The following is a 14,834-nucleotide window of genomic DNA, read 5'->3' as shown; positions in this document are numbered from 1 at the left end:
TCTGGAAGATGGCTGGAAGTTGTCAAAAGATTAGATGTTGAGCTGTTTTCAAAGTTGAAATGGATGGACTTGTTAGGTAAAGGTTATGGATATGAAGTAAAGGCAGGTAAAGGAAGTTGAGGTACAGATCAGCCATAAGTTACTGAATAGCTGAGGAGGCTTAAATGGTTGAATGGCCTATTACAGTTTTTTTTATAAAAAAGACAAAGTCATTGAAAATAGAACAGAAGCTTATGGTATTGTGCTCTTTTCACAGTTTTTGAAATTGCTGACTGATCCATATTTCATGAAAAAGTGGCATTCTATGTGAGCAGAATAATTTGCTCATTGTTAGTTCCACTGTCAATACCTGAAGTGGCTTCACACTGTGAAGCAAGTACATTTAAAAAAAAAAGACAAAAAGCAACAATACTACTGATAACCGAAACAAGCAGAAAACGTTAAGTCAGCAGGCCAGGCAGAATCTATAGGGTAGGAAGCCACATTTAAAATTTCTTTTGTGGAAGATCACCAATCTGAAACACTGTTCCTAACTCGACACATGCTGCTTGACCAGACAGAGTTTCTCGGAAGAAACAGATAGAAAATAACATTTTAAAGTGGAACATAAACTCTTAAAAAAAAGACAAACACATTTGATATTTAAATATTAAATAATTGCCAAAGCTAGCATTACTCTGCTTAAAGAGGAAACTAAAAGATGAATTGCACATGGACATTTCAACACACAAGCTGTAACAAAAGTCATTAAGTGCATCTACTAACCAGCACCTCATTGATAAGGTTAATAATTTCACAATAGAACATCCAAACAGTTCTTTTTAGACATTTTCATTCTACAAAGGTGATGATTGAAAGGAACATGTTATCACCAAAGATTGCATACATTTAACATACTACACAGTGAAAACAGAAAATTCAAAAAGTTTAAATATTGACTGCATAGCACTATAAACGTGCTTCATTTGAATCTCTAACATAGAGTGGTGACATATGTGCAACTAACAGCAGAGTCAGTTTTATAATTACAGTAGGACAATTCTTGGAAGAACAGATAGCATATAACACAATATTACAGCAACGACAAGTCAACATGTACGAAAGTGCTGTTGCCCATAATGAATTTTTGGTAATAAGTTATTACTATAAATTGCCATTGTTCATATGACAGGCCATCACCCAAACATATTCCTTTACAAGGTTCATCCAATTTTGAATAAAGGTGCTTTAATTTCAAAAAAGGTAGCACAAATCAGTTTTGAAGAAATTGGACAAATTGGTGACTGTCATTAATTAGCACTGTAGAAGTTACTTTGGTACAATACTTCCTGTGCTAACAGAATCACAATACAAGAATACAGCATTTTAGAAAGAACTGCTTGCTTCTTCCAAGTGCTTGTCATCTTCAGGAGGAATGTAACTGCATTTAGGATTGTTGAACAAGTCGCCTGTAGTGAGGTAACACTTTTTTCTCAGGAAGATAAAGTCCAAACTCCAAAGCCACAAGTGTGGTGAACTCAAACGAAACCAGCTCTTTTGAGTTCAATCTTAATCGTTCTTCCAGTTTCTATATGCAAAAATTAAAAAAGAAAGCAAATAGAAAAGCTGTTGTAAAAACAGACCAAATTGTGCCAATCTTCAAAAACAAGTTTTTTGTTAAGAGACAGCTTTTGATATGTTAATACGTTTACAAATACATGAAACTGTTGACACATTTAAACGGAATCAGAAGATCTGACCAGCCAGGTTTAGGAGGTACTGGAAAAGCACAATGAACCAACTAGAAATTTTAATATTGCAGAGATCAGTAATACTAGTATTTTTACTGACAATCAGAAAAACCCATTACAATCCTTATAGGATTTATGGTTTGTCGTGTATTTAATTTTTAATTGTGCTTTATGAAAGTGTGCATATTCAAGTAATTTATTTTGTTAACGAACAAAGCACTGAAGAAGGGTCAATGGATCTGAAACGTTGACTGTTTCTCTTCTCAGATGCCTCAAGATCTGCAGTTTCTCCAACAATTTGTTGATTTTTATTTCATTTTGTGGAAACAGGAATTTAACTTTTACAAGTTTATTTTTAAAACAGTGTGCATGTTCCCACTGTAAACCACCATCAGTGAGAGTCATCCCAATGACACCCATGACATTGATCAGTCAGGACAAAGAACCTGTTCTGTCGGTCAGTCTCAACACATGCAGGAATGTTCGTGGTGAGTGATGACATCAGCATAAATACCATCTGAGTGTCACTAGAATTTCCCTGAAGTATTCATTCATAATTTATAAATTTCACTTGACTGGAATGGTTTGTCATTCAGGAGGAACAGCTGACAATTTGCAACAGTGAACTTCTCTTACATTTAAGAGATCACTATACTGAACAACCTCAATTATCCAAACGAGATGGGCGGGCAGTATTTTGTTAGGATAATTGATCGTTTGGATAACTGATCTGATCATAAACAAGCAGTAATTTATGAGTGCCGGTTATCAAAACATGCCTCGGTTATCCGGCAGTGCAATTCATAATGACGTTTAACTGATAACTGAATGCGGAGTTGCCTAATGCCATTTTTATGGCACCTTGAGATCTTGTTCAGATTATCCAAGCATTGATTAATTGAATTTCAGATTATCAAGGTTGCCCTGTACTTTGTCAAATTGCATGTCTACTTTTCTCATCGAAATCCATATTAACAGTTTCTCATTATATTGATCACGAATATTCTTCATGTTACACATTATAAAATTCAGATTCATATGTAACCACATCAATTGATGCAATTCTCAACTTTAATTTTTGATAGTGACAAAGCACTGTTTTTGTGCAGCCCATTAGTCCATCTAGCAGTGGCATTGAAGAAAACTGCATCCTTACTGAAGCAGATTAAGAGATTTCAACCTAGGTAAAAGATGGCCGATACTATTTTGCATTACTATATACAGTTCTCATTCTAACCCTACAGAGAGAAGACAAAATCTATAAAACTCAAAGAAAATGATCCTCACAGAGTCATAGAACTATGAAAGTCCTTTCTTCATTTGTTATTGACAAGATACCAATTGAAGGTGTAGATGAACATCTGAAGGCTAATTGCTTGGTTAAAATGGCATTGACTTTCAAGTTAGCTTTCCAGAAAACCTAAATCGAATTGCAAACAAAAACAGAAATTGCTGGGAAAACTTAGCAAGTCTGGCAATATCTATGGAAAGAAAGCAGAGTAAATGTTTTGGGTCCAGTCACCCTTCTACAGACCTTTAGTCCTGAAGAAGGATCACTGAATCTGAAACGATAACTTTACTTTCTCTTTACAGATGCTGCCAGGCCAGCTGGGTTTTCCCAGCAATTTGTTTTTTTCTGATTTCCAGCATCTGCGGTTCTGTGTGTTTTTCTGTCTAATTGAGTTGTACTTGGAATATAGATTTAAGTTTGAATTACTAGCAACTAGAAAGAGACCATGTTACCAATCAAATTGCATGGTTTTAGCACAGGCTCTGGGCAGAGCTCAATCAGCAGCAAGTTGTCAATGGAGCATCTGTTCTTCCTTCCTTCCTCACTTTCCATATAATTAACAAAGATTGGACCCCATCTATTAATTTCACTGACTCCAGTGGACAGCTATTTTTCTTCAAGAGAGATTTCAACACCACAGCAGCAACTCGGTAACAAACAAGCAAAAGTGAGAAAAAAAATTGTAAACTTTAGTATCAGCCAAATATTCTGCCATTGGGTACAAAAAAAATACTAGGTTTAAGAGGGGTTTAGGTCTGAATATTCATATATGATCTTCAATTGTTAGATGTCCCCATTAATTTAGAACTACACTGAAAATTACATTGACATGATGTTAAGACCACATCCACAGTGATTTTATGTTGGCGTGAAAGATCGAAGTATCAAAACACAGGTGGAAATATTCAAGTGATAAATTGTAACCAAGTACAAGTTTTATCTATAGAAGAAAGTGAGGACTGCAGATGCTAGAGATCGGAGTCAAAAAGTGTCATTCCTGATGAAGGGTTTACGCTTGAATGTCGACTCTCCTCCTCGGATGCTGCCTGACCGGCTATGCTTTTCCAGCGCTGCACGTTTTGACAAGTTTTATGTATAGCTAGATAACTATCTGAATATTTCTAAACAAAAACTAATGTAGGCTATTTCATCAACAAATGTCTAAATAACATTTTTGAAATGAGGCTTTTCCTCTCCCTCCCTACATGCTTTTTACTAGTTATTTTTGAAGCTTGAATTCCTAGTGAAGAAGAAAAAGTTGTTAACCTGATGTAAAGCATTATACTCACATCAATCAGATGTCTCACTTCATGCTTCTTGAGATCACTGCTGATTTTGGCTGCTAGCAGTAAGCAAGCACCAGAGCAAAGCTTTCTGTTTTGCTTATTGACTTTGCCTTGGAGTACAAGCTTCTCAAAGTAAACAAATGATAAAGCCACAGTACAAGGTTCCAGAGCGCACTCTTCTGCCAGGTTTCGCATCTCACGTTTCAGACTGCGAAGGAAACAGAAAAATGCGTTATAAAACCATTTGGTAACTTTAATATCATGATTAACAGCAATTCATCAAACTATTAAGTTATTATTTCTACATTTTCGCTCCAAAATTAGTGTTACAGCTTTATCAGGTGGTTATTCTATTTTACATGATAGACTGTTTTCACAGACATACAAGATTGCTGACTTTACAATTGACACTATAGTCGACAAAATGTACCTCTGTAGGCACTAAAAACCTAGAATGAGATAATCAATAGATCAGTAGTGATCAAAAAGTGTGTATTTAGCTGGAATAAGTTGATATGGACCACAGGCCATTAATTCACTGCATAAAAACAGTAATCATAAATTTAATCAAACACATGTTGACAACAACCTCAATAGAAATATAACTTCAATCGAGAGAGTAGAAACACTACTAGAGTTGGGATAATGCTTTTATCTTTGATAGCAAATAGCAAACAAAAAGGCTAGTGACAAACAAATTTCAGTAGATACAGTTTGAAGTCAATGTTTTATTGATAGCTTTGATAGAAATAATTTAAAGCTCATCAGTTTAATTTTTAGCTGTATGTGAGATTTACTTGCCTTATGTCCTAAAAAACAATTAAGGGGAGGAGTTACACAAAAGCTATTTGGGAGCCTACACATAAATTGTTCCATGCACAGTGCATAGCTAAGGCTATTACAATGGTTCACAATTCAGAGACACATGCTTAAATCAGGTGTTAGAAGACAGGACCGAGATCGGATGGATACTGAAGCAAATTTGGTACCTGTGAAACCATAACCCAGCAGGTTCCAAGACAATTAGGAAATGGGGGAAAATCACCAAGAAAAATATAAAAAGTTCTAAAATTGATGGAAGGCAAATAAAATGTGTCCTTAAATCAGCTTGAGTATGTAACTAACTAAAATGTCATTAACTGCACTGGTCTTTCTTTATTTGGTTCATTTACCTTCTTATCTTACTAAGCGTCAGCTTAATGTGAGGAAATTTCTCCTTGAATGTTTCATTCATATCCTTTTTCAAATCTGATGGTTTTACATATTCAATCACTGTGGTCTGGGGAAAAAAAAAATTCATTTGTGAAGCCAATCACTATCAGAACAAAATGTGTATTTTAATTACTCTGCATGATTAAATATTGCACATGTATAGCAATAGGTATAAACTTTGCTAGGAATTAGTAAAAATGTATAATTAGTAACAATACATTTTGCCCAATAAATTACCTCATATGAGCAGCAATTGAATGTTTTCAGGTTTCAAGAATGTAAAATTAATTAATCCTTGAGTAATTTTGATATAAATACCAAAAAATACACACTGAGTCATTCCTAGTTATATTTTCTCCTCAGTTTCAAAGACAAAATAATTTCATTGTCAATTAAACTGCTAGATAAACTACTACCACAGAGAGAAGACAGGTCCAAGAGACCCCGGGGAAAGTACTTGTCAGGAACAAACAGTAGAGATTGAGGACACTGCCAGTCCGTGAGGTGGCCAGGTCTGTCAATCAAAAGTTGTCGTGGAGACAGAGTGGAAGAGTCAGACATGGCACAGAGCCATAGTAATAGGGGACTCCATAGTGAGAGGGACTGACCGGGATTTTTGTGGCAGCAGACGGGACTTAAGGATGGTGTGTTGCCTTCCTGGTGCCAGGGTTAAAGACATCACAGACAGAGTGCGGGAAATCCTTAAAGGACGAAGGCGAAGAGCCAGAGGTGGTGGTACATGTTGGCACAAATGTCGTCGGGAAGAGGAGGAGGAACATATCACAGTGGGACTTTGGAGAACTAGGAAGAAGGCTGAAAAGCAGGATGTCCAAGGTGGTTATCTCCGGTTTGCTTCCAGTTCCTCGGGCTGGTGAGGCCAGAAACAGGGAGATAATGGACTTGAACGTGTGGCTGAGGAACTGGTACAGGAAGCAAGGATTTAAATTCTTGGATCACTGGGGTATGTTTTGTAGCATAAATTCTACAAGAGAGATGGCTTGCACCTTAATAGGTTAGGGACCATCATTCTGGCAGGCAGGTTTGCTACTGCAACACAGCTACGTTTCAACTAAGTAGCGGAGGGGAGGGGACAAACTGGACGTTTAAGAAGGAAGTTGGAGGGAAAGTTAGAACAAGGGAAGTCAAGAAAGACAACTGTATCAATGAGGCAAAAAACTCAGAAAGGAATCATGCTGTAAGGTTGAGTGAAAAAGGAGTTGATGGGAAGGGTGAGGGCAGTAACAAATTAAAAATACTATACATGAATGCACAAAGCATTAGAAATAAGATGGATGAGCTTGAGGTTCTTTTGGAATTTGACAGATACGATATTGTGGGAATAACTGAGACATGGCTTCAAGTGGACAGGGCCTGGGAAATGAATATTCAAGGCTACATGTGCAATTGTAAGGACAGACTGACGGGCAGAGGGGGTGGGGTGGCCATGTTGGTAAGGAATGATATTCAGTCCCTTGCGCGGGGGGACCTAGAATCAAGGGATGTAGAGTCAGTGTGGATAGAACTGAGAAATACTAACGGTAAAAAGACCCTCTTGGGAGTTATCTACAGGCCCCCCAAACAGTAGTCTGGATGTCGGATGTAAGTTAAATCAGGAGCTGAAATTGGCCTGTCGCAAAGATATACTACAGTTATTACGGGGGATTTCAACATGCAGGTAGACTGGGAGAATCAGGATGGTATTGGACCTCAAGAAAGAGACTTTGTGGAGTGCCTCAAAGATGGATTCTTAGAACAGCTGGTGCTGGAGCCGACCAGGGAGAAGGCAATTTTGGATCTGGTATTGTGCAACGAACCAGAATTCGTCAGGGACCTCGAAGTGAAGGAGCCATTGGGAAGTAGTGACCATAATACAATAAGCTTCAAAATCTGCAATTTGAGGGGGAGAGGGTACAATCGGAAGTGACAATTATTTAGTAGAATAAAAGGGAACTATGGAGCTATGAGGGAGGAGTTCAATGGTGCAATACCTTAGCAGGGATGACAGTGGAGGAACAATGGTAGATATTTCAGTGTATAATGCAGAAGTTGCAGCATCAGTTCATTCTAAAAAGGAAGAAAGATCCTAGGAGGCGGCATGGGTGGCCGTGGCTGACGAGGGAAGTTAAGAAACATATAAAGTTAAAAGAGAAAAAGTATAACATAGCAAAGATAAGTGGGAAAATGGAGGACTGGGAAGCTTTTAAAGAACAACAGAGGATTACTAAGAAGGAAATACGTAGAGAGAGAAAAAAAAAGGAGGTACGAAGGTAAACCGGCCAAAAATACAAAGGAGGATAGTAAAAGCTTTTTTAGGTATGTGAAAGGCAAAATAATGGCCAAGACTAAAATTGGGCTTGAAGACAGAAACAGGGGAATAAAGAAATGGCAGAAGAATTGTATTGGCACTTCAGATCTGTGTTCACTGGGGAAGACACGAGCAATCTCCCTGAGGTGACAGTGGCTGAAGGACCTGAACTGAAGGGAATTTATATTTGCCAGGAATTGGTGTTAGAGAGACTGTTAGGTCTGAAGGTTGATAAGTGCCCGGGGCCTGATGGTCTACATCCCAGGGTACTGAAGGAGGTGGCTCTAGAAATCGTGGATGCGTTGGTGATTATTTTCCAGAGTTCATTAGATTCAGGTTCAGTGGATTGGAGGGTGGCTAATGTTGTACCACATTTTAAGAAAGGTGGGAGAGAGAAAGCAGGAAATTATAGACCAGTTAGTCTGACCTCAGTGGTGGGAAAGATGCTGGAGTCTATTATAAAGGATGAAATTACAACACATCTGGAGTGTAGTAACAGGATAGGTCAGAGTCAGCACGGATTTATGAAGGGGAAATCATGCTTGACTAATCTTCTGGAATCTTTTGAGGATGTAACTCTGAAGATGGATGAGGGAGATCCAGTAGATGTAGTGTACCTGGACTTTCAGAAAGCTTTTGATAAAGTCCCACATAGGAGGTTATTGAGCAAATATAGGGCGCATGGTATTGGGGACAAAGTACTAACTTGGATTGAAAGTTGGTTGGCTGATAGGAAACAAAGAGTAGTGATAAACGGCTCCATTTTGGAATGGCAGGCAGTGACCAGTGGGGTACCGCAGGGATCAGTGCTGGGACCGCAGCTTTTTACAATATATGTTAATGATATAGAAGATGGTATTAGTAATAACATTAGCAAATTTGCTGATGATACTAAGCTGGGTGACAGGGTGAAGTGTGATGAAGATATTAGGAGATTACAGAGTGACCTGGACAAGTTAGGTGAGTGGACAGATGCATGGCAGATGCAGTTTAATGTGGATAAATGTACGGTTATCCACTTTGGTGGCAAGAACAGGTAGGCAGATTATACCTAAATTTACCTAATTTAGGTAAAGGGGCAGTACAGAGAGATCTGGGTGTTCTTGTACACCAGTCAATGAAGGTAAGCATGCAGGTACAGCAGGTAGTGAAGGCGGCTCATAGCATGCTGGCCTTCATAACAAGAGGGATTGAGTATAGAAGCAAAGAGGTTCTTCTGCAGCTGTACAGGGCCCTGGTGAGACCACACCTGGAGTACTGTGTGCAGTTCTGGTCTCCAAATTTGAGGAAAGACATTCTGGCTATTGAGGAAGTGCAGCGTAGGTTCACGAGGTCAATTCCTGGAATTGCAGGATTACCTTACACTGAAAGACTGGAGCGACTGGGCTTGTACACCCTTGAGTTTAGAAGACTGAGAGGGGATCTGATTGAGATGTATAAGATTATTAAAGGATTGGACACTCTGGAGGCAGGAAACATGTGTCCTCTGGTTCAGCACTCACCCATCAGCAGAAACAGCTTAAAAATACGGTGGGGGGGGGGGGGGAAACCATTTAGGACAAAGATGAGGAGAAACCTCTTCACCCAGAGTGGTGGTTGTGTGGAATGCTCTGTCCCAGAGGACAGTGGAGGCCCAGTCTCTGGATTCATTTAGGAAAGAGTTGGATAGAGCTCTCAAGGATTGTGGAATCAAGGGTTAAGGCAGGAACAGGATACTGATTAGGATGATCAGTTATGATAATATTGAATAGTGGTGCAGGCTCGAAGGGCAGAATGGCCTACTCCTGCACCTATTGTCTACTGTGGCAAAACATACAAGCAGTAGAATGCTTTCAATTTGTGCAATTAGCCTTCTCCCTGTAACCCTAAATATTCTTCCTTTGCAGGAAATCATCTAAAATAAATTCATATCTATCCAATAACACACCATAATTGAAGAAAAACAAAGTTTATTTCCCTCCATTGAAACAATAATAATTTCATGCTCAATAATGCACATTTTTAAAGAAAAGGTTATCTGATCTGAATGGATTACAAACTGATGCCCCATTGTACGACAAAGCCCTTACAAGCTGAACTATTCCATTTCAAAAGTGTATTCTTTACAGCATGCTTACTGTGAATATAAAAAGCAGTGAGCCCTCGAGCTTATAAACAATGACTTAACAGGGAAATGCCACTGATCAAAACCATCTGCGCTACACAATCCAAATAGATATTCTCAAAACCATGTGATCTACTGGATAAAAATCCAGGCTAGTTTGTGGAGAGAAAAAAACCCCAGCAAATTGCTTGTCAACTCCCCTAGGACAAGTCCAGATTATCACTCAAGCCCTTTGAAGAATAAGGTTTAACAAAAACTCAATCTCACAAAATTATTTCCTTAGTACAACCATTTTTAATACATTGAGCTGTACATTCACATTAATTGCAATCAACAAAATACAATTAATATCTCACAGCTGATCAGGGTTCATGTAACATTTGTGATTCTGTATTCTGTCATGGTAGAACAGTTGCATTTGGGGACTTTGTCATTATGAATCCCTATTAAAATATTAGAACAAATATTATTTGCATACACTCTACAGAATCTGTCAAAACAGACAAGATTCATATTTTATTCAAGATTTCAATAGCAATATCATTTCTCCACTGTGGCGTGGTTTATCAGTAAGACTAGAAGGGTCAGCATTCAAATTAAAGTACTAATACTGGAAAAGCAAAACCTGCCAGCTCTCAGCTACTTTGCAAGTGCATTTCGTTGCTTTCAATGAATTTTAACATCCTGAAGTACATTTTCTCGAGTGAAATAATTGTGGTTCAAAGAAATAGACAACCATCATTTACTCGAGGAATGTTATACGAACCATGGCAAGTTTTAGTTGTGATGTTCTACACTTCAGTTTTACCATAATACGCATATGGTAAAAACACCAAGAAAAGCAAAATCACACATCACTTTTCATTTTAAATCTATGTAGATCAGTTTTTCTACCCTCACTGAGTTATTCAATAATTAGTATTTAACAAGCCAAAGCAGAATTATGGATATTTGGTGCTTAAAAATGTTTAGAAGTCATACAATGGATCAAAGAAAAAAAGCGTTATGTCTCCACTCTTAGAATTAGAAGTGGAAAAGGAATGCTCAAAAGGAATTTTACCATATATGATGCAAAGATTAGAACCCGTTTGTGTTTTCCACATGGCCACTGGGGGTCATCAAGAAGATTCGGATCATATTCTATCAAATCTCCAGCTTCACTACCTAGATGATGACAAAAAACAACAGAGACCTGAAACCGCACTTTTATTTTTAGATGCTCATTATACATGCGTTTAACATTGCCAGAATAATTGGTTTTCAGCATAATCTACACAAACAGCCAAATGTCAGACAATAGAAAAGTAATTTAGTGAAATTCAAAGTTGTCTCTTCTGTTGGTCGCACCACTAAATAATGTTTGCAAATGAATCAAATAATCACAATCAGAAAATGAAGACATCCTTCAAGTTTAGTCTGTGCGGGTGACAGCATTTACTAATTTCTATAGGTCAGCTTAGTGCTGAATGCAAAGTTTTGGCACATGTAGGAGGAAAAATAAATCAGTTTTGAATAGAGTTGGGGAAATCAACTTTCAGTGCAGATACAAGTTGGTATTAGCGGAGGAGGTAATGTTTGTATTAAAAGCTTGCAAGATATGCAGCATTATATGTCAGTCATACAAAACATGACTTTTCCCATTTGAAAGAAACAGAATTTAGTAATTTTCAGGCAGCAAAAATAACTTGATATGAATAATTATCAATGTCAACTTAAAAAGGTAAAACAAAGGTTAAATAGTGAACGCAGTTAAAACTTCTAAACTGCAACTGAATGCATACTTTCTTTCCAAATACTACTTTAGTTGAATACTATTTTTATTTTACCTAATTCCATTGCTATCGCTGCAGCTCCATGTCTTCCTGGTGTAAAGCTCCGATGCATGCTATTTCGAACCTGTGCTATTGAAGTTGGAACCTCAGGGAGAGCTTTTGGCATGACAAAGGCATTGGTTGGATAAAGGAACTGCGCATATGAAACTGACTGAAACAGGAAGAAATTTGCAGTAAATAAAATTAAATATTATTCCCCAATCTATTACAATGCCTCAAAAATGGCACTTGAAGTTTTGTACATTACAAACAAGTTACAGAATTAATTTTACAAGGTCATTAGTCATAACATGCAATCAAATTTTTCACATCAAAACATTTTGACTATAAATCACAAGTTAGTGCAAAACAAAAAAAACCCACAAATTTTGGACATTATCACCCAATATTGGAATTCATAGCCTTCAATACTTCATGATTGGTAAACTACATTTGATTAATTGTACAAAGCTACCATCTTTGCAGTTGTTGTAACAGTGCATAAGTAAGTTATTCAACTCATTGTGGCTGCACAGGCTCTCCAAATAAGCAATTCACTTTGTAAACTTTGATGTCCTTGCTCTGTAACCCTACACATTTGTTCCTCTTCAAATAACAATCTAATTCCTTGTGAATGCCTCAATTGAACCTTTCTCAACTCTAGTCCCAGGCTACACATTTCAGACTATAACCACTTACTGAGGGAAAAAAAAAGTTTCTCAAAGGTCCTTTGTCAATTATTTTAAATCTATGCATTCTCATTCCCAAACCTTTAAGAGTGGAACAGTTTCTCCCAACTATTCTTCCTAGAGCCCTCACAATTTGGCAGCCCATTAGGTTGAAACAATTAACTTTTAACAAAGAACAAAAAACAAATTACCATTGAATATTTTTTTACAAGGGGAAATATTTCAAAGTGCAATTTAGACAAACACGGTGACATTGAAGGGTCTTAAACAAATCAGCATTCTGCACCCTAACTCATTTCTTACAGAAGACTTTCAGTGGAGCTCATTCTAGAATAATTAACAAGGAAGTTATGTCAACTTAGATAGATTTTGCACAAAAGTTATTGTAAAAGTTAGGAAGTTAAGGCAATTCGGAGGAGTACAATCCACAATCAACGAAAATTTGTTTTACTGCCATAAACAGTTCAACAATTGAATGAAATCCTTCCAGAAATATAATCATATTAAAAAGTTCACACCACAATATCTTATACAATACAGATAATTTTTACCTTTACGTCTGCACCAAGTTCAACTCCATCAAGCCCAAGCAGCATGTCGGTTGAAGCTGAAATGCCACCAGAAGGGTTACGTTGCCTGGGTCCTTCCATCTTATTGTCTCTGAGAAAACAATGTTAAATCCAGATCTTGCCGCAGCTAGAATATACTGAGTGGTCAAAGCATACACCAGCTACAAAATGCACAATGAAAGGAACTTGCTCCCTTTACAAATCAGTCAGAAATCAAAGCTGCACATCAACAGGAAATGCTTTCACAAAGAACAATAAAACATATTGAGAAAATAATCAAACTAACATTATGGTCAATTTGCAAGTGCCTGATCCAAAGTTATTTTGGACTCCAATCTACCAAAATAAACTTTCCCAGTTCAGAGCGAAATAGGATTTTCTTTGAAACAAGGCTTTTTCCTGATAAGAGGAAAACAATATATAATTTTCCAATGAATCTGCCAGCTTTAATTTTCCATTCTGCCTTTGCAGAATGCTCACTGTAGTTTCCTCTTCAAAGCATCCGTTTACATCAGAGTGGCCTCAAATTTCAGAAAGGAAGACAACAGCAGACTATTATTGAATGCATCTCCTTTCCACCATTTCCATGTAGGATAGTTACTAACGAAAATGTGAATATTGAAAATTTTAAACTTAATTAAAATGACAAAAGATCTCATCACTTGCATAATATTTTCAGTATTTAACAGTGCAAAAGCTAAAAAAAGTTGATTACAGTAAACAATACAAGAAATTGCTGGAGAAACTCAGCAGGTCCAGTGGAATCCATGGGAAGAAAGCAGAGTTAACAATGATTCCAATGACCCATCAGAACTCATGAAGAAGAGTCACCAGACGTGAAATGCATACTCTGCTTTTTTCCCCCAGATGCTGCCAAACCTAAGTTTCTCTCCCAATTTCTGAATTTCCTTGAAATCTCCAGTATCTGCAGATTTTTGTCTTATTTCATGGATTATAGTTCTTGCTGCCTGTGTAACAGCATCTGAAGCACTTAGGGATACAATTTCAGCAAGCACAAAACATATAAACCCATAATCACCTTGCAGCAGCAGAAAAACAAATCTGTAGACTTTTGGTCACAACCAAATGAAATTGTTGTGAAAATCTAGATGCTAAGCATCCGCTATTTAGCTATAATTTTTGTACAATGTGCTACTCTCAGTATACTCAATCCAGCACAGTGGTAAAAATAGACTACCTCTAGAAATCAAAATAATGGATCATTGTAGTTCAGATGAGAAAGTGTAAATTGAAGGCAATGTATTTGATGGAAGCTACAAATATTTTTAAACTAGTCATCAGCAATTTTCTACTAGCCAAAAAAAATCAATGAGAGTAAACAAATACCCACAATGCTTTCAATATTCAAATCAACTTTTTGGTTCCTCTTTATACAACTTTGAATTGGTCTGCCAACGAGTACACACTTATCTTCATGAATTAGAAATAGATGGCTTAGTTTAAACAATTACAATGAATGTTCTTTGAGGGAGGGAATCTTGTGGTGCAGGGGCAATGTTCCTAACCCTGGACTGAGAAACCCAGGTTCAAGTCCCACCTGCTCCAGAGATGTGCAATAACACCTCTGAACAGTTTAATTCGAAAATAGGTTAATTTTTCAATAAGTTCCTTTACCGAAAGGGGTCTTGTGCACAAAGATAATGTTGCTACCTCTGATCTAGAGTGTCAAGATTCAAGTCCCTGCTGCTCTAAAGGTGTCTCATCTCAACTGTTCAATTCAAAATATCTGTATGCTATTTTTCCCCTTTCAACTCCATTTTGATTCAACTCCCTCATCTTCGATGGTTGGCATTGCTTTAACTGGCTTTATGTAAAC

The 14,834-nt window shown here is 37.4% G+C and overlaps 1 protein-coding gene across 1 annotated transcript in view; it reads right to left on the bottom strand.

Moving 5' to 3' along the window:
* Window positions 1-977: 977 nt before the first annotated feature.
* cables2b (Cdk5 and Abl enzyme substrate 2b) overlaps window positions 978-14,834 on the bottom strand; it is a 34,940-nt gene continuing 21,083 nt past the window's right edge. The window contains exons 4-9 of the mRNA XM_060835924.1: window positions 12,980-13,088; window positions 11,755-11,911; window positions 10,989-11,092; window positions 5,480-5,586; window positions 4,311-4,515; window positions 978-1,567 (exon numbers count right to left, since the gene is read on the bottom strand). Of these exons, the coding sequence (XP_060691907.1) occupies window positions 1,427-1,567; window positions 4,311-4,515; window positions 5,480-5,586; window positions 10,989-11,092; window positions 11,755-11,911; window positions 12,980-13,088 (823 nt within the window). The 3' untranslated portion in view covers window positions 978-1,426. The remainder of the gene's footprint in view (window positions 1,568-4,310; window positions 4,516-5,479; window positions 5,587-10,988; window positions 11,093-11,754; window positions 11,912-12,979; window positions 13,089-14,834) is intronic.

Source organism: Hemiscyllium ocellatum, chromosome 15 (genome assembly GCF_020745735.1).
Source record: "Hemiscyllium ocellatum isolate sHemOce1 chromosome 15, sHemOce1.pat.X.cur, whole genome shotgun sequence".
In the NCBI taxonomy this organism is placed as follows: Eukaryota; Metazoa; Chordata; class Chondrichthyes; order Orectolobiformes; family Hemiscylliidae; genus Hemiscyllium; species Hemiscyllium ocellatum.
The sequence above is the reverse complement of the archived record's forward strand: the minus strand, read 5'-3'. Positions and strand labels throughout refer to the sequence as shown.